Source organism: Limanda limanda, chromosome 2 (genome assembly GCF_963576545.1).
Source record: "Limanda limanda chromosome 2, fLimLim1.1, whole genome shotgun sequence".
NCBI classification, from domain to species: Eukaryota; Metazoa; Chordata; class Actinopteri; order Pleuronectiformes; family Pleuronectidae; genus Limanda; species Limanda limanda.
The window spans coordinates 18,995,484-19,018,442 of NC_083637.1; the positions used below are offsets into that span (position 1 = coordinate 18,995,484).

Below are 22,959 nucleotides of genomic sequence, written 5' to 3' on the forward strand. Positions count from 1 at the left end.
TGAAAAACAACGTGTCTATGCTGAAACATCTTGCTCTCTCTCTCTCGCTCTCTATCACACAGGCACACACGCACACACACACACACACACACACACACACACACACACACACACACACACACACACACACACACACACACACACACACACACACACACACACACACACACACACACCTTGTTCTCTAGTATTGGTGAAGAATTGTTGTCTGCGCCCTGAATTGCCATCTTGCGTGTTCGATGACGCCAGCAGCTGAGACCTCCCCACAAGTGATTCATTGCTTTAATCACTCTGGCTCTCCAACCTGTTACCCGCCTTGGCAGGCTTTGACACATCACTGCCTTCATGGAGCCTTTGTGCCATTCGTCCTATTTAGGAAACTGTCTCTACTCTTGACAATTAGATATTGGAGGTACAGTGTTGTGTAGAGCCTGTTAAACACAGCACAGGAGCATTTTCGTTTCGCTGAGAGACGTGGTATGTTGTCGTCCACTATTAAACTGAGGCAATGGTGGGTTTTCTTGCACATCCCTGAAGTCATGGATGCCATTTGACCTCATCGATGGAAAACTGCAGAACATGGTTAAAGAATATTTATCCCATATACTGACCAGAATTTTTGTTCTGATTATCTTGATTTCAATTCCACCTCATTGTGTTTAACTCGCAGTGGTCTTATACCCACAGTGCAGCAGCAACCTTTATAAACGTCCATTGATTTTGCCCTGGTGTGTCTTTTTATTGCTGCATAAGGTAGAAAGTGGATGGAATCAATCACTCCTCTTTTCTCCTTTCAACATCCAAAAGATACAGACCTGAGTAGCTCTGTAGACACCAGCGGATCAAGAAGTCCCATCATATCCCCAGTACGTTGCTTCTTCACTCTGAGGAGATTGATGAAGAGTTGTGAAAATCCTCTTTTGTTCTCTAAGGATTTTATATCACAAAGAAGCTATAGTTTAGTGTAGCAACGCCAGCTGCTGGGCCACTACAAAGGAAACTGTAAGAAACTAAAGGGAAAGAAGCCTTGCAGATGGCAGTGAGTTATTTTCAGAGTACATGAGGACACTGACACTGGCAAGTGGGATGGTTGTTGGCTGAGTCGGTCATCTTGCGACTCAACTCTCATGCAGGGATAAGAGGTTTAACAGAAGTCAGCTTCAAACGCTCCTGCTCCTGCACTGTCTCCTCCAACAAAATAATGTGAAGATGGGTTGTGGGAGGTTAAAGGTGAGAACAGGAACAAGCAGGGCGTGCAGCGGAGCTTTGGAGTTAGCATACTGTGGGAAACGACTATTGCAATCCCCGTGTATGAGAGAGGGAGACGAGGATTCTGCTCCAGTGAAGGAAAGCCAGGAGCTTCAGTCAGAGGTGTTTGAAGCTGGAGTTCACGCCTCATCTTTTTTCTTTAGACGCCAGACTTGTCACAGAGGGATGACTGTTTAAACTTTCTGCATCCAATTTAGCATTTCACACATCGTCTGTTTAATGAGTTTCTACCTAATTAATCCTGTCATTTGATATTAAACATGGTCACAAGTGGACAGCTGAACATAATGCATGAGCCCTCATATCCGAGGGCTTTGATATGTTGCTCTGACAGCATTCAATTCTGTTTTGAAATCCTACTGCTGGAGTTTAGACTCGCAGTGAGTTTTACAGTTAATTTCAGTGCTGGAGGGGGTTAAAGTAAGGTCTCTGTTAAGGCCACTTCCACATTATCATTGGAAGACATTAACTTAATAGACCTCACTTTGTTGTGAGAGTGAGGAGTTCTTAAAAACTGTGGCCTCCCTATTGGAAATGTGATTGTATGCTCTAGCAATAAGGTTTTTGCGCCTGTCTGTTGGTTGGTTGGTTGGTTGGTTGGGATGTCAACCGGATTATGCAAAAAACACAGATTTCCTTAAATGCCGCTGGAAGGACGGGACATGCAGCAAGAAAGTAACCATTCATTTTTGGCATAAATCTGGACCAAAGAGCATTTTTTATATTTTTCCAGATTTTCCAGGAATCATTCATGGATCTTGATAGAAAAAAATTGGCATATTTCCCACATAGCTAAATGGTTTGGGCCCAGATTTTGCCTCCATCTTACACCACCCACATCCCACAAGCCACAGCAATACAGCTGGTGGTGTAGCTTGATTGGATTTAAGGGGACTGTTGGGCCTTGGTGGAGGTATGTGCTCTACTGAGCTAGATGACATACAAATGAGAGGATCTACCTTGCATGTATGTCAACATATATGCAGTACTTGGAATGATATTTCAACATGTCATGTATTACCAACAGTTTCCTCTGTCAGGGGTGTTATTGCTCTTGCTGGCTGCCCAGGGTGTTAGACAGTCAGACAGAATAATTCAGTTTGGATCAAAATGTAGGGATCAGCTCGTTTCTGTCTCCCGGAGATTGCTGTGAGAAACTCGTCACCCCTGTGTACTCCATCCTTGCCCCGCTGCCACAGAATGGGATGGTATGTCTGTCAGTCACATTGTCAGCATTTGGGCTCTCAGCGGCCCCCGCAGGCCTTTCCCCTTTGGCGTTGCTCAGTGATGTCCCACTCTGACGACTGCTCCTTTCATTCCAAAGGCGGCTGTCAAAACAGGCTGCCTGACAAAAGTGTTCGTCTGAAGAAACTCTGTGTGTGTGTGTTTGTAAGTGTGTGTGTTTATAAATACCTTCATCACACTGCACAACTTTTCCAAGATTATAAATGCAGTCACATTAAACAATCAATATTGTATTTAAAGTGAGACGTCTGTGCATGCAGACAACCAGAAGCTTTGAGATGATGTAACAGCTGTCACAAGTGTTCACAATCCATACTACTCATGTCTCACATTTCCAATTCAATCAGCTCAACTAAAGATATGACATAAACGGTATATCTAGGTACAAGGTGAAAGTAATTAGAGACTAATTAAATGTGTGTTGACATACCAAGGGCTCCAGGGTGTTCCCAGTAAACTGTCATTATCTATTATAATATTAAATCAACTCTATCTAGAACTTTTTGTTTCAATTGCTATAAGCACAGTTTAATCATTTGTATTGCTCTCCCTACACACGTAGTACTGCTCATTACTACTCTTGCTGCTGTCGAGCTTCTGTAGATGCACATCTCGGTTTAAAAAATATTTTGTATATATTCTTGACCCTGTGTACTCAAAACTTAATCACCTCCTCAAGTTCTAATGGCTTCTGCATGGCGAATTCATGAGAACATTATTTTCCTCACTTTACCACAAAGCTTGACACATTATCTAATGTTGAAATAACACTTTCTTGTCAACATTAGGGTTCGTTCAGGGCAAATAATTTGGGCTCAGTTGCTCTATTTTGAGAGCAGTTCTTTTGGTTCTATTTCCAAATCCCACACAGACTCACAGGGAGCCACAGTGTGGCTGTCACTCACGCACTGCGGAGATACCGAGGCTCTGCACTGAGACGGCACCTTGATGTCTGCATGTTCATATGGCTGTGTGCGTGTGTGTGTGTGTGTGTGTGTGGTGGGTAAGTGCGTGTGAAACCACAAAGGCACAGCGAAGTCAATCTCAGATGCAATGAAAATGCAAATTGTCTTTCTCATGTCGACCTGCGCTGTCAATCAGCATCACGATACTCCATCGCCTTTCAACCGCCTCACAAAACGGCCACAATCAACCCGGACGTGACCGGGACAAATCACTCCTCCGAGCCATTTTCCTCATTCATTACAGATAAATCAATCTCCCTTATTGTTATGTTCTCTCCTCATGTCCATTCTCTATTCCTCCATCGATTTCTGTCATCCCTCCATTTGTCTGCTTTGTCTTCATCCCTGCTTTCAACAGTTTCCCATCCATCTGATCCAGAGGGAGGTTTGTAATTGGTATAAACAAAAGTCGTTGTGAAAAAACGATCAAGCCTACAGGTAGCTGGAGGTGAATGGGATGATTAACGATAAGTAATTAACTCTCGGCTCTGTTTTCAATTACAGTTCAGAGGTAATGGATTGTTTTTTGTTTGCTTTTTGTGACCGAGTCTAGACACCCAATTAGCCTGTCTTTGTTTGGGGGACCAGGGAGAGCAGGACGAAGGGACTGAGCATATGAGACAAAAAAAACTGGGAGTTCTAAATTAACGATAGAGGCTTATTTCATTGCCTCGGGAGCTTTTCTCTCTTTTGTTTCATCGATTGTAAATCTTTGTGCAGCAGAATCACAGAATCAGGCTCAAATCAATCCTGCAGCTGAAATGTAACTGTCAGTCAACAGCAGTTTTCAGTTGTGATTGAACAGCACCACAGGAGTTTATTCCTCTGAGATGTGATGGATTTGTGTTGTAGACCAGATGACCGACAAGAGAAGACTGTGCTGCTGCTACATAATAAATAACAGCAATATACACAAGTCCAGTGTAGTGTTGTTTCATCAACTGGTGAGAACTGGTCCATGTAGAAAACCTGGAATATCAAAAGCCAACACTTGCCCATTATTATCCAGTATCCATCCATCCATCCATCCATCCATCCATCCATCCATCCATCCATCCATCCATCCATCCATCCATCCATCCATCCATCCATCCATCCACCCATCCATCCATCTATCCATCCATCCGGCCATCATCTAGAGCTGGAGCCAAACCCGGCTGACACGCTGCATATAAATTGCTTTATTAAAAGGTAATAAAAAACCTATTGATTATTGCTGCCTTCATTTATATGCATACATCGTTTTAAAGGACCAGTTGGGTGTTTTTATGTCATTCTGTTCTAGGAGTGTGTGGTTCAAATGAAGTTTCAGCAGTCCGAGGTCCAAGCCAAATTGAATTGAGCTAAATTGAACTGTTCATCCTGCTAATTGTGTTGGTCTGTTGCCAGTGTTTTGTCCCAGCAACAAACCTACGGCCCAAACAGATACCAGGGTGTGTCCCTCCACCAAAGCCGTACAAGGAAACACACAGAGGGAATGTCCCACTGAGAGGACGAACTTTGGAGTGTAACCTTTCAGACTGCTGAAGCTGCAAATTATCTTTGGCTGCACTTTGGAATACGTTCTGCACCAAGAAAGGACTTGATTTTGTTAATGAAGGTATCACATCACTACCACTTGTAAAATCTGATCATATCCTTTAATTTGAACGGTAGGGATGGATAAATACAATATAATTTAAGTATACCATAAGAATAAAGCGTAAAGTGAATCACTGAGGGCTGATAACAGTGCTGCTTTTTAGGTATAAGGCTTGTTCTGCTTTACTGCAGTAAGATAGATAAAAACACCAAATATGAAATAGTTGATCTGGTTCTGCTCTGTAGTGCAATATAATTAGAAAAATGAACTCGGATTTTTATTTTAGTCAATACAGCAGATCTACTGTAGTTGTTCAGACACGGGGACAGGATTATATATCTGTTTGCTGAAATGCTTACAATGTTTACTTGTCTAATTCTTACTGAGGCCAGGGGGTGTTGTCTCGTTTTTGCCATCTGTTTCTTTTGGTCACATCTTGCGTATTGCGACAGTAACACAGGTTTTCCTCCTCTGCAGTTTCTCCTCTCTGCCAGAGAAAATTAAATTAGACCGGCTGCCACGGGTGCGTGACACTGATATGTCATTTGCGTACGTGATCAGAGTTTGGAGTTTGATCTCAGTCTGTTGTCCTCATCTCGACTCCTCCTGTGAGAGCGACGTACCCTCATCATGCATAAATCACTTGATTGGAATCACACTTTGTTTGGCTGACTCGTCCACGTCGTCCCAACAAGATGGATTTAGAAATGAGGAAGTGACTTTGACCTTTACCGGCTCCAGAAGGAGAAAATCAATTAATGCTGCTGTCCAGATAAACAACTTCTCCATCGACTCACAATGTTCGACCATTAGCCTTATCCATATGATGTCTGTTACACCACTATTAGAGGAAACCTATTGAGTAAAAGATACTTTTAGTTAGAGACTCTATTATTGGGACAATTTCAAACTCATCATTTAACAAGAAGGTAAAACAAGCAGAAGTGTAGTTTAACATCATATAGTCCCAGGTTTCTTGTAGATCTCTGTATATATAAATCCATAGGCTTATATGTATTTTGGTATCACCATTTATATAATTTTAATCTGAATAAAAAAAAGATATATTCTTCATGTTTCAATTTACATTTTTGTGTAAATTGTTGCAAGTGAGGCTGCAATAAATTTGGAAATATTTTATCATTAATAAGACTCTTGAGTATTGATTAGTTTTGTAATCTTGCATCACTTTTTTTGCTTCCCCTGTGAAATTTGCTTTAGATTATGTAACATGTAAAGATCAACATGCTGGAGTTAATCCCGTGTGCTGTTCATTGACATTTGGAAGGAAGACAAGTTACTTAACCCTCACACAGCCCAAGATTATCAGTACCAATCATCCACGTCTGCTCAGTCTTCAGTCCAGAGGAATCAGACTTCCAGCTGCTTAGTCCGCCTGTTGCATGAATCAGTCCATATGTGCATGGAAACAAAATCCTATAAGGAACACCACCTTGAATGCAATCAAAACATTTATTTTTATATTCAAATTATTATAATAGCTGCAACATTTTATTAAAAACTTTTCCTTGTGATAAATACACATATATGTATATATGTATTTTAGTTTAAATTTTATTTATATATTTTTTTTGTATTGTATGGATTTACCTTATGTTTCACATGCCATTGAACTGCACAGTCCAGACCACACATCACTCTAATCTTAGTCATTTTTGTACCATTTTAATAACTTATTTGTTTACATTTGTATTGTCCTTATCCCTGTAACTGTATGTCTATTTCTATCTAAATGTAGTTTGTGTACTTGCTGTACAGACTCAAATTCCTGACATGTGGACTCTTGGCCAGAAAATCTGATTGTTACTATACTCACACTACTTTGTCCATTCATTTGCTTCATCTTTCCCCTCACTTTCAACTTTTGATGTTTAGTGTTATGCAACAAAATTGTTTTCTTTATGAAAATCTACTCTAGCAATAAACTTGTTTTGATTCTAACATTTTATAGCTTTTATCTTCGTAATAAGATTGTGATGTACTTTTCCTTTGTATTACATAAGCTTGATTGCAGTTCTGCACATGACCAATGACTAACTCCCACCATGCATCTGTCTGAGGCTTGTTTGTGTTCCAGCGCTGTTATTCTCAAAGTAATTTCTCCCTGTTGGTGAGAGAGTTTGTTGCGACTGAAATCTGATAACAACTTTTGGGACCAGATAAAAGAAGCTCTCGTGAAACACTTAAAACAAACGTGCCTGTATGCTCTACTCTCTTTGTCCCTGTCCTTTGAAAGACAGATTGTTCCAGACTTCCTCTTGATCCATATTTCACTTGCTCAGTGTCTCTTTGTGTGTGTGTTTGTCTTAGTGTGTGATGGTGTTCAGGCTTTTTTTATACCACAGTGATGTCCTAGTGGTATACTGGCCAATGTTGAAAGTGGTTTATCTTTCAAAAAATAATATTCCTTCATTTAATTCCTTCATTTAATTTATCATATTTAAAAAAAATATTTTGTTGCCAATATTTCTTTCCTTGTGGATATCATGGAAACATGGTCACACATGCAGGGCAATATCAGAGGGGAAATACATTTATCATATTATTAACGGGTTTCCACCATCTTGTAAGGAGACAGTGGTCTTTTATGTTGGATTATCTCAGAAACCGTGTATTGATGCATTTTGGGCAGGAAAAGATATTGACCAGATATTGGTTAGCTCACAGATGAAAAAAAAAATCCACCTATATTTGATTAGTTTAGTTACAGTGATTCAACAAAGCTTAAGGTCCTGCAGGAAACTGTTAGTTTTGGTGCTTATCTGAAACAGCTTCTGTACCTACTGCTGTATTCTAATGTAAAGCTATATTATGCAAAGTATTATACTAAATAACAATATAACAATAAATAAATAGATAATTGTTTTCATGCTCTAACCCCCTTGCCCTGCAACTGCCTTTAAATCATCAAAGCAATAGGGTATCTATCATTTGCTCAGGCCACCAATAAGCCAGATGGGAGAGTTACTTATAAAGAAGAAGAAGACAAAGAATAAAGTAGCACAAAAAGAAAGTCAAACGGCACCAAATGTGCTGAAGATGATGTCATAATCGCAGTGAACATCAGGTCTGCCTTTTGTTTTTTATTACACATCGCCTCCTTCGTCTGTGCCTGTGGGTGGTTTTACAGATTGTGTTTAGCTCAGCCTCGGGCGAGATGCTGATTGAAGGTAGACAGCTCATTAGGAATAGTGACAAGCACTGCAGAGAGAACTACACCAGCTGAGGGGAAAGAAGACTAGACCAGCAAAACAAAAAGCCACATATAATATCTGTGACAGGACCTGGGACACTTCCTACGCTCTAGAGCTGCAGAACTGGACTTAATACCTCTTCCACTGAAATAATAGGCTACACTCCACTGCTGCAGTGGGTAGCTCTTGTCGTTTATGAAAATGCATCTATCCTGCAGACAGTATAACATTTTTTAAATGAGTCCATAGAATTTGGAGCTGAGTAATAACATCTATATTTGCTTTGTAAGAGTCTGAAGAGAGGTAAAGTATCCTGCCTGTGGGTATTCTCAGCCTCTGACAGAATGCTTTTCAGACTTCGCTGATTTCTACCACTGTGCAGAACTGTTCACACAGCCCATGGAGAGGGACAGCAGTCATGGACGTCGGGGCTGTCAGTCATATCCACATGTACCAGGGGTAAGTGATGCATGAAGGCAGTTTGAGATTTCACTGTCATCTTCGTTCTGGTTCCCTGTGGAACTCCCCCTTCTGCCTCCAGTTCTGCCCTAACGCTCTGCTGGCCACAAATATTGTATAATCTGTGCCACAACTTAAACTGACTGCTGATCATTAAACTCAACAAATAAGGTTGACTAGAGCTGTAGCTCAGTTTTATGGTGTCATTAATTGTATGTAATGGCTAAATAGAATTTTAGCCATAAAAGTGTATTTGTGTTTAAGCCCAATGTTGACACATAATAATCAGTGCTGCAATCTTCCCTGTATTCTTTTAAGGTTGTATACGACACAGTGTTAGTACTACTAATGATTTCTACCATGACCACTGCTGTTTCTGTGATTCTAGTACTCTAGTGGCTGCAGTAACATTGCCGACCGCTGGGAACCGCTGTTGCATCTTGTTCACATTCGCTGTCCGTGGTGCTGAAGTGCTCTGCTGCGATGCTCAACACCGTGACCATCACATAGACACACAATCCCAGTATAGATCCTCATGAGCAAAAAGAAGCATAGATAATCTCAAAAATAACCGCATGGGTTTATTATATTCAGGTGGAACTCTGTGGATTGAGAAATCTACTCTGTGTACAGAACAGTGTTCCACACCCATGTCAATCTGCAAAGTGAGATTAAACCAATCAAATCATTTTCTAGTTTTCTAATGACTGGGTAGCCCACCACCAATGTTCCTATATTTCAGGGCACGATAAATCAATGTTCCTTTTAAAGGCTGCGTAGAGGAAAAAGTAGGTCATAGTAAACTGGTCATTGTTTTATTCATAGTTCTGAGGCTGAACAATGAGGGTTGAGGTCCTGAGTGCTTTGGTGTCACAACAGTGAACTTAAAAAGCCGCAGATGGCGCCGTGCAGAGGCGACAGTCTGCAGAGGCTTCACACCATCACATCTCTTTATTATTGTACAGACCACAGTCAAGTCCGCCAGAGGAAGATGCAGCTGTGTAGGAAATGATGGGAATCTGCCTCCCAAGTAAAAGAACACAATGCTCCCACTCAGTAGTGGATAAAGTGCTCTAGTCTATAGGCTCTGTGGTTAATATCGATGACAAAACCTTTTCTTATTAAACCAATCGACTCATTTAGACACGCTTTGTACATTTTCCTCCCATGGTAAAGACAAAAGAGAAAACCCATGACATGTCACTACACCAGCTAATTGTGGACTTCAATTTTACGCTACTCAACAACAATAAAAAAAACATTATCTATCTCTATAATAACTTTAAAATGAAAATTAAAAACATTGGAGGCAAAATAGGAAATGATTTGAAATAATAAAAGGGGCAAACAATAGAACAAAACAAAAAACAATTTGACGATTTAACAGTATTATACGTCAAATACAAAAACACAAAAGATACAAATTATAAAAGAGGAAAGCCAAAATGAAATAAATCATAATAAAATGATTACAATAGTCGGTAAGATCAGAACTACATGAAAAATAAATACACATAATGAAAATAATAATCATTTGTATAGTATCTTTTATAAACAAAGACAATGATAAAAACTGAAACCTGGTTAAATGTTCCACAGTTTGTCACTTGCGACTTAAGTGTGACACTAAAAACGATGTTTGTCATGGGAGACAATAAACATATGTTTCATCAGAAGGACATTTATATTTATTTTCAGTCAAATGTCAATCCATCCATTTTTTTGGGACGTTTTTAATTGATTCAATTATTCCATCTCGATGATGGTGATGATAATAATAACTTGAATTTATATAGCGTCTTTCAAGAGACCCAAGGACGATTGAGATGTGTCGGTAGGAACAAAAAGGAAAAAGAAAGATGACGAGGATGATTATTAGGGCCCGAGCACTGACAGGCACTGACAGGTGAGGCCCTGTTGAAATTGTAAGGATTATTATTATTATTATTATTATTCAGGCAAATGAATTAGCTTTTGAGGGCTTTACCATGCTCAAATTCTTACAAAAATTTGCAGAAAGTTAGAAAGTGGTGAAAATGTACGTATTCTGGCGGAATTTTCAATGGGCATTGCAAAATGGCTAAACGGTGCCCCCCGAGACCCCCGGAACGTGTTCACATTGAGCGATCTGTACAAAAATCGATGCACAGGTGTATCATGACCAGACAAACAAAAAATTCTTAGGTGCAATTTGAAAAATGCCACAGGAAGCCTTCTATTTTGCATTTAGTGGCCATTTTGGCCATAGTCCACATTTTTACTTTGAGGTACTTGTCCATGGGCTTACATCGGATCAAATTCAAATTGAGATGAGTGTCATCACAACAAGACGGAGATTATATAGAAGTTATCCAAAAATTGATTTTTCGTCACACAGTATAACCGTGGCGTGACGTCAAAGTTTGATTACACGACATTAAAACACGATGTTCTGTATCGCGGACATACATGCATATGTCTTGCAAAGGTGACGTCTCTCTCTCTCTCTCAGAATTGGTACATTTCTCATTATTGTTGTTGTTGCTGTTGATGTTATTATTACACATATATGGGGAATTAAATACAGCCTACACGGTTTGACATGATTGCTGCCATTACTGTGAAGGGGTAGACAGGAAGTGGAAGACCCGACTGTTTCCACTTTCCCTCCGGAGAAGTGACGGGAACCCGCGGCTGAGTGGACTCACTCTCGCTGGCTTCACCGTGAAGTTGACGTGTCCGTGGATCCGGCTCCTGGCGCTCCGCTCCGCGCACACACAGGACGGACGAGGACTTTCCAACGACTCACACTTTCATCCACATCTTGACGCCATCTTTCAGTAAGCACCCCCCCCCGCGGGATGTGACTCCGTGACTCCAGGTACGAGCTGCTGCTGCGAGGCGTTCTCCCGGAACCAGGGGAATTACGCAGTAAAGGGACATTTCCACACGGAGCAGAGGAGACTTGCTGAATTAAACTTCCCTCCATTTGTCCCGGAGGCGTGAAGGAGCACCGGAGGGAGCCGGTTTGGTGTCGAACAGCCGCCTCACGCCGCCGCTGTGCACCGCTGGATGGGACGCGGGTAGAGGAGGAACAGGACAATGTTCGGACACCTGAAGTTGCAGGTCGGGAGGTCAACAGCCATGCCACGGGTCCGAGGTTTTGGGAAATGATTCCTGGCTGCACCGACGGCAAGATAATGGTCAGAAGATGCCTCGTGACGTTCAAGCCGTTCAGGTGAGAGACGAACACATTCCCCACCACGCGCTTCTCTCAGCATCCGGCTCTGTAAGCTGCATTTAAATACAGAGACATTCGAGCTGGGAATCACCGGTACGCAATGCATGGTCCACGATAAGGATAATATCACGATACATTGATTTTGCCATAATCCATATCGGGCAACACCGTCGTAAACCACATGGTGCCTCAATACAAAATGCCCCCTGAAGAGGTGAAGTGCAGGATTCGCGTATCTATCACTTGGTGTCACAATTTGGTGTCAGTTTCACAGAGTTTGACACAGACTTCAATGAAACAATGTACACATTTTTTTTTAAATCTTAGTGCCTCTGTATATTTAAACAAACACACAGTAACTTGTCACTGTCCCAATGTGCTGTCGTTTCAATGTAAAATATACATAAACTGGCAAAAGTCCTTACTATATATATATAAATAAACTAATGTCTAAATGACTAAATATCAATATTTGGTGGCAGCATATCAATAAGCGTGTCTCATGAGTCCGATCATTTGCCATATTAATATATATATATATATATATATATATATATATATATAATAAATGACTAAATATCTATATTTGGTGCCAGCATATCAATAAGCGTGTCTCATGGGTCATATCGTTTGCCACATATATTATATCACAAAGACGTTCCAAAGCTGAACAGAAACATGAGTTAAGAAATGACACTGTGTGGAGCCTTTGTGTGTGTGCGTGTGTGTGTGTCTGAGTGTGTACTTGTTTTTGTGCAGGGTCTGATATCGTCTGGGTTTTTCCCAATACCGTTGCCAAATAGATACTTTTAAAACCATACCGGTGCTTAAAAGGATTCAGAACTGAGGCTTTTTTCCCTATAAAACTCTTACAAAATGCACTTCACCAAATCACATAATAAACTAAACCTAACTCAACTACAATAATTTAACACAAAATAACAGTTTCAGTGCTTAAAACATGTCATCAAGTGTTAGAGACAGCCACAGTGTCGGCTGGTGAGCTTAGCATGGGATCACGTAAGAAGTCAAACACGGAGCATCCGTCTGCTTTTAAATACATGTCTCTGTCGCCGAGTGCTTCATGATGTCACGCCCCTCCCTTAAAACATAGTTGTTTTCAAGCATTTGCTACAGGTTCCAGTGTTGGAATCCTTTCTCTTGGAATAAAGCCACAATTTGACTTAGCTTAAGGGTACAGTCACACTTACATGAATGCAAAGCGAATATTACCAGCAAAGTGGAACTCTCTGTCCTACAGGAAGCAAATGTTTCACTCGCCTCCTGACTCCACAGATTGGAAGTGAACCGGAAGCCAAAGGTCCGGCGCTGATGTATTTGCATGTGTGACCAGGCCCTTGGGCATATGTTGTCATGTTGCCCAGAGTTTGAGCTCGCGATGAGCTAAATGTGGGCTAAATTTACGTGTTCCGAGAGCCATGCAGACAGTTTGTCGCCACCAGAGTTAAAAAACGTTAACTACACGTATGTGGTAATGTTCGTGTTGCCTGTAAGCAGGGAAACTATTGCATTACATTGCCCAGGCACCGAAAGGAGGCACATAAATCTTTGTTGTGATTTGGCCCAGTAGTTCCCATCAGTGGAGGATTTTGATTTCCAACCCTGCTTTGATGTTTTCCTTAGGGCCTTTTCTAGTACTGTAGAAACGCCGACCTTGTCAGGACCAGTCGAGCATATAGGGAGCAAAGCCCACATCCCGGTGAAGGGTAGGGGTAAGATGTGAATTGTGGTTAGGTTAATGTAACGGTTAGTCATGTACTGGTAATGTTGAAGTTATTGCAGTGCAGTGCCCTAGAGCTGCACAAACGTGTGTGTGTGTGTGTGTGTCAGCACTCACCCAAACACATGTCAGATGTTGAGCTCCAGCAGATGACTTAGATTTAGATTCACACATTAAAAGATAAAGGGACAACCCACAGTGATAAATCATGAAGGAGCACTTGTAAATATAAATAATGCTGTGGCCCCAGTCAGCCGAGCTCTAACTTAGGTCCTCACTGCATGGATAGCTCCATTATCACTGGGTGTGGCTTTGTTTGTGATGGTGTAGAGAGGGGACACACATATTAACCACTTAAACTGCTGATACTGTCACAGTCCATTGGGCCACGCTGTTCCGTTGAGAAATAATGGCGTCATTTTAAATCATTAAACAAATCATTTTTTTCTGAACAACTGGAGTTGGAGAGTAACAACTCATACAAATTCCAACTGCTAACACTGTTTTGGATTTTCAAAACTATTTCCTCTCTGTGCTGGAGTAACGGTGCAGCAGTTGTGCAGCTGCCGTCCTCAATGACATTTGAAAAACTATGATATTAGTAAAATGTGTGTCAGTGATGTTGCATTCATGCTGTAATGAATTGCTTTAACTCGGCAGCTCAAGCATTTATACATTTCCATTTAATTGAGCAGCTCTGTGACGAAACCACACTAGCCTTGTCAGGGCAGACAGACATGGAGAGCTCACTACAACAAATTTTTATTTAGAATGAAACTAGATCTGTAGCCCAGAGCTTAGATCTCCATCATTTTACTGTGAAAGGCAGGTGTGCTGTCATGTTAGCTGTGTTACGGAAAATGAATAAAACCTGGGGTGAAAATACATTTCCTGGCATGGGTTGAACAAATTGTAACTGGGAGATATAGTGAAAAATAATTTCTTTGAAGATTAAACACTGATTGTTGCTCCTCCTTGTGGAAGACACCAGTCAATTGTGGTTTTATACACATAATGGATGGAACATAACTTAATAATGTATTGTTATATCTCTCACTATGGTTCCACAATACATTAGCAGAGATAGATATTTATTGAACGTGTGTTTTATTTCTATTAAAGTAAATTATATAACAACAATTATTGAGACTGGTTTGCTGCACAGGACTGTTGTGAATATGAATTTCATATCACTGAAGCACCAGAACAGTAATTGGAGGCTTTTTCCGCCTGGCAACACAGACAGATCATTTTGGGCAACAGGATATTAACTGACAACTCTGATCTTTTGACAAGACCTGGAGCAGTAAGTGTTGCAGAAATATAAAAATCATCATCGACCCAAAATGAAGGCTGTGTGCAGTCACTTTAAATTGCCAAATATCTCCAAGACTTTTTAAGGATCCCAAGAAAAGTTTCTTCGAAAACACCACAAGTAACACCTACACCGCGACTCCTCCATGCCTGGTAGAACTCCTCGCTTTAAAATCATCTACCTAGAGGCATGTGCGAGGAAGCCAATTAGCTGATAGCAGATCTCTCCTTCTGATCCAATTATAGGGAGCAGAGCATTTATTTTAAGCCTGTTAATTAAAGACTCGTCAGGCAGGACCGGGGCCTAATCCTCTCATATCGCCCACCTAACGCCACTTTGTAAAATGGCTAAATGATAAGAGGGGAAACGATCGCCTTAGGACGGCATCAGACCAGTTTCTGCTCACTCGCATGAGCTGACACTCACTTTCACTTTCTTTTCCCCTGTCTTTCCATCAGTGTTGTGGCTGACAAGCACCACTGTTATTCCCCTGTCCTGCAAACCTACTTGCATCACAGAGACTGTTGATTAGTTAAATCAGCCCTTTTTGCTGCATGCCCTTTTTGCAACCCCTTTATCAAACTTGTCACTGGGACTCTTCAGTTTTCCTTTTCGTGAGATAACACAATGCACCGAGTGTGAGAGTGAAAAACAAATACTGGGTCTTTTGAAATGTGTTGTTCTAAATCAGTTCACTGGTTTTGTTTGTCGGCTTGCGCTCTCTTGGCTTGCTGACCAGATGGTTGTATAGGAAGTGCATAATCCATGCAGGTATAAGTATCTCACCCATGGCCTTATATTTATGACTAATAATCCTTTGAGCGTAATGATTGTATGGGATTGGATTCACATCAGTTACTGTTTGTGCTGCTCTGTGGTGCTTTGACAATGATTGAGCTATTCCAATTCATTCCTCAATATGCCTTGAACAGATGGGGGTAATATTTCATTATTTCATAATGCGGCAGCGTCTTAGGAGGGACAGTGTTCTGCTATATGAGAAAACAGAGTGAGGCTTAAACTTTTGTGAACAGTCCCCTTAATTTCGATCAAGACGCACCAAATGGCAGACACTCGTGGGCATCAGTTTCCTAAATATGCAATTTTTTCAAGATCCATGCATTAATCCCTGGGGAATCATTCAGATCACAAAAAAACTACTTCCCATCTGGTAATGTTAAAGAAAGAGATACAAACCCCACCCTGGATCAGTTCCTTTGTTCGTATCTGTGTCAACATTAAATGGGTTATTTCTTGGTGCATGGTTCCACCTTCCAACCAAGTTTTGTGGAAATCCATTAGGTAGATTTTGTGTAACCCTGCTGTAAAGGAAACAAACCAGCTGACAGAAGTGAGAATATGCCGTCTTTCATGGAGGTACATATTGATAAAGAAATGCTCCATGCAGGAGGAGCTGTTGACTTGCTGACTCTTTGCTTTGAAGCCTCTTGCTGTAATCCTGATGATCGCAGTGATCATCACATTAAAGTCTCCAATAATCAGCTTTCACCAGCACCGAATCGAGACGATAATCATAATTGAGAACTCTCTTTGTCTTGTTGCCAGTGTAATCAGCACTGTAATTCATCCGATCCAACTCCAGCTCAGAGTGGAGTCTGATTACTTTGCTTACAGAAGGTACGGAAGATGAAGATAAATGACCGGTTTAACTGTAATGACTGTACAACTGCTTTACCTTTAGGAATGATCAGATAGCTGTTATCACGCTTGCTGCAACCCATTAGACAAGAGCCTTGATGATGATGATACTTCGTTACCAATATTTCTTTTATGTTGTGCAGGGGAATAAAAGAAAGTTTCCTCTCCGAGAAGCTGCATCCCTCTGTCTGTCCTTGAAGTCATTTGAGTGCATTATAACCCAGGGCAAGACACATCAGCTCTGCCTTGGAATATAAAGTCACCCTGGGAGCTTGCCAAAACACAGAGCTCTATACTTAACAGATTATTCAACATCATCTTGATCCCGTTGGGTCAATCAGATCAATCTGGCAAATGTTCTTATAAGTGGTTATTCATGCGTTGGTGTTGATAGGAACTCATTTCTGACGGCCTTATCAATATTAAGAGGTTTTGCTCTGAACTTTGCGTGACTGGAGCTACTCAACATTCCAGGAAGTGCTGCCAGATTTCACACTGGGCCGCACATTCAAGCAAACAAGCCCTCGCTTGGCTTTGAAGAGAAAGCAATAGTTATGAATAATGCATTCATTTGTTAAGTTAAGATCACATTTTTCAACCTCGACTGCACAAGTTAAAAGTTTAAAGGTTTCCCTTGACAGGGTTGGCCTTAATCTATGAAGTGATTTGGGATATTTATATAACGTATAGCAGTGTTATTTTTTCTTCCTGCTGTTTTATTACAATCCAACCACTGCCTTAGATACCAAACAAATGATTAATGAAACCATAGACTTAATATAAAGATGGTCGACATGATGGATTAATCGTCCCCTGGTGGCTGGCTGCAGTAAAGGTCATAAACCCCATTGCTCCATTTTAGTGGATTAGAGTGTGGACAACTGACCCGAGAGCCTCTGGTCTGGGTTCAGTTGTAAATTCAAACATTTTTTAAAATTATATCTGTGGTTTGGTCGGTCACGTTGGCTGGCCGGATTTTTTTTGACATAGCACATGTCTCGAATCGGGGAAAACAAGCAATAACAATACGTTTGGACACAGGAAACAGAATGCAAAGTGGAGACGCATAGTCCATCTTTGTATAGAGTCTATGAATCAATCTTGGGGAAATTGCTTTAGCTTCTAAAAAATGTGGAGTAAGTGGCGGACTGTCAGCCATTCTCTGTTACATAAGAATCTTCTCTTGTGGGGTATTGGACTTATTAGTCACGGAGGCTGAGAGGTATTTTGTCCAGTGGTTACGAATCACCGACTGCTCTGCCTCTCTGGCTCCCTAAAGAGTCTCGGCGTAATAAGATAACCTTTGATCCATATACACTGAAGGGAGTAGCTTAACAAAGGCAGGATTTACGGATACAAAAGACCTGATTTTCAACTCTTTCAAGTCAACGATCTGATTCTCTCATGGCTCGCTAACAAGGGAGAACCCACACAAGTCTCTTTTTGTTTTCTCCCTCTGAGGAACGGTAGCTTTTCAAATATACGATCTCCGACACAGTGGAGTAAAGCAGAAGTTTATATGCTACAAAGCCAGGTCTGTAGTGTAGATGTGAGTCTCCACTCCTGAAGGATCTTTACAATTTGATGCTTCAGCACCCAGCAGGACACTTTATTAACAGCACAGTGAACTGTCCTCTGTATATATTTGATATCTCTAGATGCCAGTAGCTCGCACAGTGAAGGAACAATTGCATTGTATGTTGTTGCTGACCTACTTTTGTGTTGTACAGAGAAGTGAGACCATGTATTAAGAGACTTAACTTGGCATTTTCGCTATCTTTAGACTCATTATTCACCTTAAACGCCCTGATGTTTTGGGCTATCTTCGTGCGGCTCCTGATATTTCAGAAATATCATTCATTTTGCCTGTACTTTGGGACAATCTGCTTTTCCCTTCCTTTATCCCTTGTCCTAGCTTTAAGGCCAAGCCAAGCAAAGGCCAATGTAACATCAAAATGTTTCAAGTGCCTTTAAGCTTCAAGTTTTTACTTTTCTTCATGGTCTTCAGTTTTGCCTGCTGTCTCTTTATTTCTATCCTCCCCTCATTTTTTGCTTACTGCAACATTCTCCCTCATCTTTGCATCTCTATTTTCAGTTCCTCTTTTCTTTTTTTTTCTCGCCGTTGATCATTCTGTTCTGTAAAACATGTTTTCCATCATTGTCGGACAGCCTCAATTATTCCTTTTATTTTTCAACTCTCTCACCCTCAATCCACTCCTTTGTCTGCCACCAAATATCTCACCTTCCATATCTCTCCTCTTCTTCATATTTAAAAAAAATCTATTAACCTGCTCACTACATGAATATATATAACATTAATATGTTGGTTTATATGAACTCCCCTTTAATCCATCCCCCTCTGTCCTCCCCTTGTGTTGCAGGATATTCGTGGTGGGTATAGGCTTCTTCAGCCTGTGCTTTCTAATGACCTCTCTGGGGGGGCAGTTCTCAGCCAAGAGACTGGGGGACTCCCCCTTCACCATCCGCACAGAAGGTAATGACATGTGCTGTGTGTGTGTGTTTTCCTTTACGAATGAGCTGAAATGTTGTAATGTCACTGCACATTGAGAGGCTATAATTCTGTGAGGTGCTGCTGGTTTTTTCACTGCCAAGTGCCACCTGGTCGAAGCCCCTGTCACCGGACACCACTAATGAAATATTCTGGAATATCAAGATGTAGCAAAGAATTGATAAAGTAAACACAAATGCCTTTGGACAACCGGTGAATTTGTTAAACATTGCATTCATGTAACCTTCAGCAGAAAAGCAGTTTTTTTCCGGAGTTGCTGTGGAGTGGGAAGAGATAAATCAACGTGCTTATAAAATAAGATTTACTGTGTATGGCAAGTGGGACATAAACTAGAGAGGCCAGCCAGAAGCTCAGAAATTACAGTTCCAATTCCCCGCAGTGACGGCAGGGTGGGTGGCTAATATTATATCTGGGTTTCACCCTCCTTTCTCCAAGGATTCTGCACTGACGGCAGCCCTGGTCTCTCTTTCACACGGTGTGTGGGACTGAACTATTTGAAAAGGCATGTGAATATACTGTATATGTTTGGTGAGCAGCTCTTTACTCAGCTGACATCACTTCACACCCAGACCAAACACTAGAAACTATTTATTATTCACAACAGAATTATTTTACTTAATGGTCAAAACTCACTCCACTTTTATCTTGCTCTATCTTTGATGAGCTGTCCAGTCTAAAATACATTTTACAGATCCCATCACTCAGGATTTTCTTTGAGACTTGGCGTCACATGGGAGTCCATTAAATTGAGCCTATTAAGCCTTTGCTCTAGCCACAAGTGGAAATTATGGTATGACGACATTGGATTTCCCAGCATTTCCTGAGTGCCTGAGTTGAATACAGAAAAGTAATAGTTGCCTCTAGTTGAGCCTGATCTAATAAGGCTGTAGTAACCATTAGAATAAATAATGTGATATGAGCAAGCACAAACTTTGGCACTAATCATGTTACTAGTGTAAATATGGGAACATGCAGATTTGTAAAAGCAGGGACAGCTGTGGTCAGATGTCTGAATTTGCTCAGTTAAAGAAAACTGAGCGCATTGCAAAATACATTAGAAATGACCTGGGAGTAAAGCTCACCCTGTTAGAGACTCTAACACACTCTAAAGGCACTTTCACATCCACCTTGTTCGGTCTGGACCGTCTGACTTCTCAGCTCAGCCAGAACCAAAATAACAGGTGTGAAAAGTGCCTCTAGGACCTTGCTCCAGACCCATGGACCAATATTTAGTCTGACTAAAAAGAGATGGTCTCGGTTCAGATTAAACTAAACAATGGTTTGGTTTGTTCACAGTGTGAAAATACTTTTTGGGGAAAGTTTGGACTTTCTACTACTTGCAGGAAGACAGCTTCGAACAATTGAAGAAAAGAAACATATGCAGTGCACAGGATTGCTTACAGCCTCCAACAATATACATTTTGAACAATAATGACGTTCATTTGCCGCTTTAGAAGTAGAGTTGAAAACAGCACCGGAAGTCGGCGATGCTTGTAATTATACCATAAATATATATAACAGTGGCAATGAAATTCAAGAAATGACCTGGTTCATTGATTTTCCCACTGCACTAACAACACAGCAACATCAGGCGACGCCCCTTTACAATTTCATCTATGTGAAGTTTAGGTAGCAGCAGCCCACGTAGGTGATGAAGACAGGACGTAGGTATGTCAAACACAATCCCTCCGCCTAAACGGGAAACCAAAGCTAACAGGATCAAATGTAACAAAGAGATGAACCTTGGTTTGGACATACAGATGTGACAAGTAATCGTGACAGACACAGACCCAACTGTCAGATAAGTACAACCCTAATAACCATGGATCTTTCTATATAACTGCCCACGGCACAGTGGGTGTTGTGCTCATGTCGCGTGGACATTGAAGCCTGCTTCTGGCAAAGCCATATCTCACCAGTGAAACATCATTAACACATCGGCCAGCCAGCGATATCACATAACCTAGAGGGGAAGGCTGACTGTCACTGGCAAGACGGGGGGGGGACAAATGAGGCGCCATCGTAATCTCCTGCTGTACAAGGTGCAAAGACAGAAAGCCAGAGGTCGTTTTGTGGAGCCGACCAATTCTACTGAGTTAAAACTAGAAATCCTGTGTTCTGTGTGTAGCACGTGTGAAAGCTTTTTGTGGTCGAGGCATCTAACGCATCAGTTTGCATGCATGTGAGTGCGAGTACAAAAATAAAAGGAACGGAGCAAATGTTACTATGTGTGTGACTCAGTCAGGTGTTGGTGTGTGTGAGCATGTGGTGTGTGTTGCAATCAGTCACAGTGAAAGATGAGTCACTGGAAATGGAAACAGAACATAGCAGATGCAAAAACATCTTAAAAACCAGGTGCTTTGTGTGTGTGTGAGAGAGAGAGAGAAAGAAAGAGAGGGGGATAATGGCACAGAAGGGAGGGGGCATTTGGGATTACTCTGTTTGTGATAAATTGAGATTACTGTGTTGGTCTGATAAATTAGGATTAGTTTGTGTGTTGTGTCAGTGTTTCTTAGTCAAATGTACTTGATTAATCAACTACTCATGCGATGTAGCCTGGGAAGACATCTGGAGCAAGCTCATTAAAACTGTGTAGTGTCCAACTGTGCATCCCCCGAGGAGCTTAGTTGTGTGTGTGTGTGTGTGGGTGTGTGTCACTCTGCATGCGTTTGTGTGTCTCCATTTATGTATTTAAACACTTTTCTGCTTGTCTGCACACAAAAGATCTCCAGTATCCCTATCATCCACAGCGTGTGTGTGTGTGTGTGCTGTTTGTGTTTGTCACCCTCTTTCCTCCCTTTTATGCAGTGTCTCTGTGGTCTTCTACCACTCACTGTTGTCGCAGCTTCCTCCTTTAGTTTGTGTTTTTATGTATGTTTGTGATGAGGCGGCAGGAAATTGGCTGTTCAATGGGGCGACAGCAGCAATGTGGGACAAGATTGAGACCAGAGAGACTGAGAGACCGATCCATCTGCTCTCTGAAAATCAGACCCAAAAAAAACAACTGGCCCTTTCATTAAGCCTCCACTTGCCACCTGCAGACACACACACGCAAACACACGCAAACGCACACACACACACGCACACACGCACACATACACACACACACCGTTTTCCACCGTGTTTTATTAAGTACATGTAGCTTCTGGCAAATTTCTCATTGGGAAACATTCACCATCTTGCATTGCACAGTTTTCTATGAATCTTACAAAGCTGAGCAATTTAGTAATTTAGTGGTGAATTTATCAAGGGGGTAGTTTTCATTTGAACTGATTTCACTTTGCTATTCAACCTTTTTAGACATAATCGCGTTTGTGACCACCTGACAGATGCCAAGAGAAACCTGGTACCGAAAATAATAGTTCAAGTCAGCAAATTCTTTCACTTGCTGGAGTTTCCACTCTGCGTCCTTTTTGTTGTTTCTTTTTGGTGTTGTTAGACCAAAAGAAGATCAAAGTATTGGTTTCCCACCACTTTCAAAGCTGTAGCTATCACACGTATCATTTTATCCCAGTTCAACTTTTCAGCAAATCATTATCGTTTCTATCTTGTGATCTTAGAAACAAGATTGAATTCAGGCCTCCAACGTTGAGAGTTGTGAATCCGTCTAAACTGTGACGCTAACATTTCCATCGGCTCAGCAGCAGCCGTGCAGAGCTGTCAACACAACCATCAGTTGACCTGATGAAAATACTGACTTACTGTTGTGATCATTGTCATCATAATGCCACTTTTGAGTGTCATGAATTGTTTCCTAAT

The 22,959-nt window shown here is 41.2% G+C and overlaps 1 protein-coding gene across 1 annotated transcript in view; it reads left to right on the forward strand.

The window, feature by feature from the left end:
- Window positions 1-11,884: 11,884 nt before the first annotated feature.
- Window positions 11,885-22,959, forward strand: part of LOC133024357 (alpha-1,6-mannosylglycoprotein 6-beta-N-acetylglucosaminyltransferase B-like) — a 113,055-nt gene continuing 101,980 nt past the window's right edge. The window contains exons 1-2 of the mRNA XM_061091431.1: window positions 11,885-11,952; window positions 19,052-19,164. Coding sequence (XP_060947414.1) covers window positions 11,885-11,952; window positions 19,052-19,164 — 181 coding nt within the window. The remainder of the gene's footprint in view (window positions 11,953-19,051; window positions 19,165-22,959) is intronic.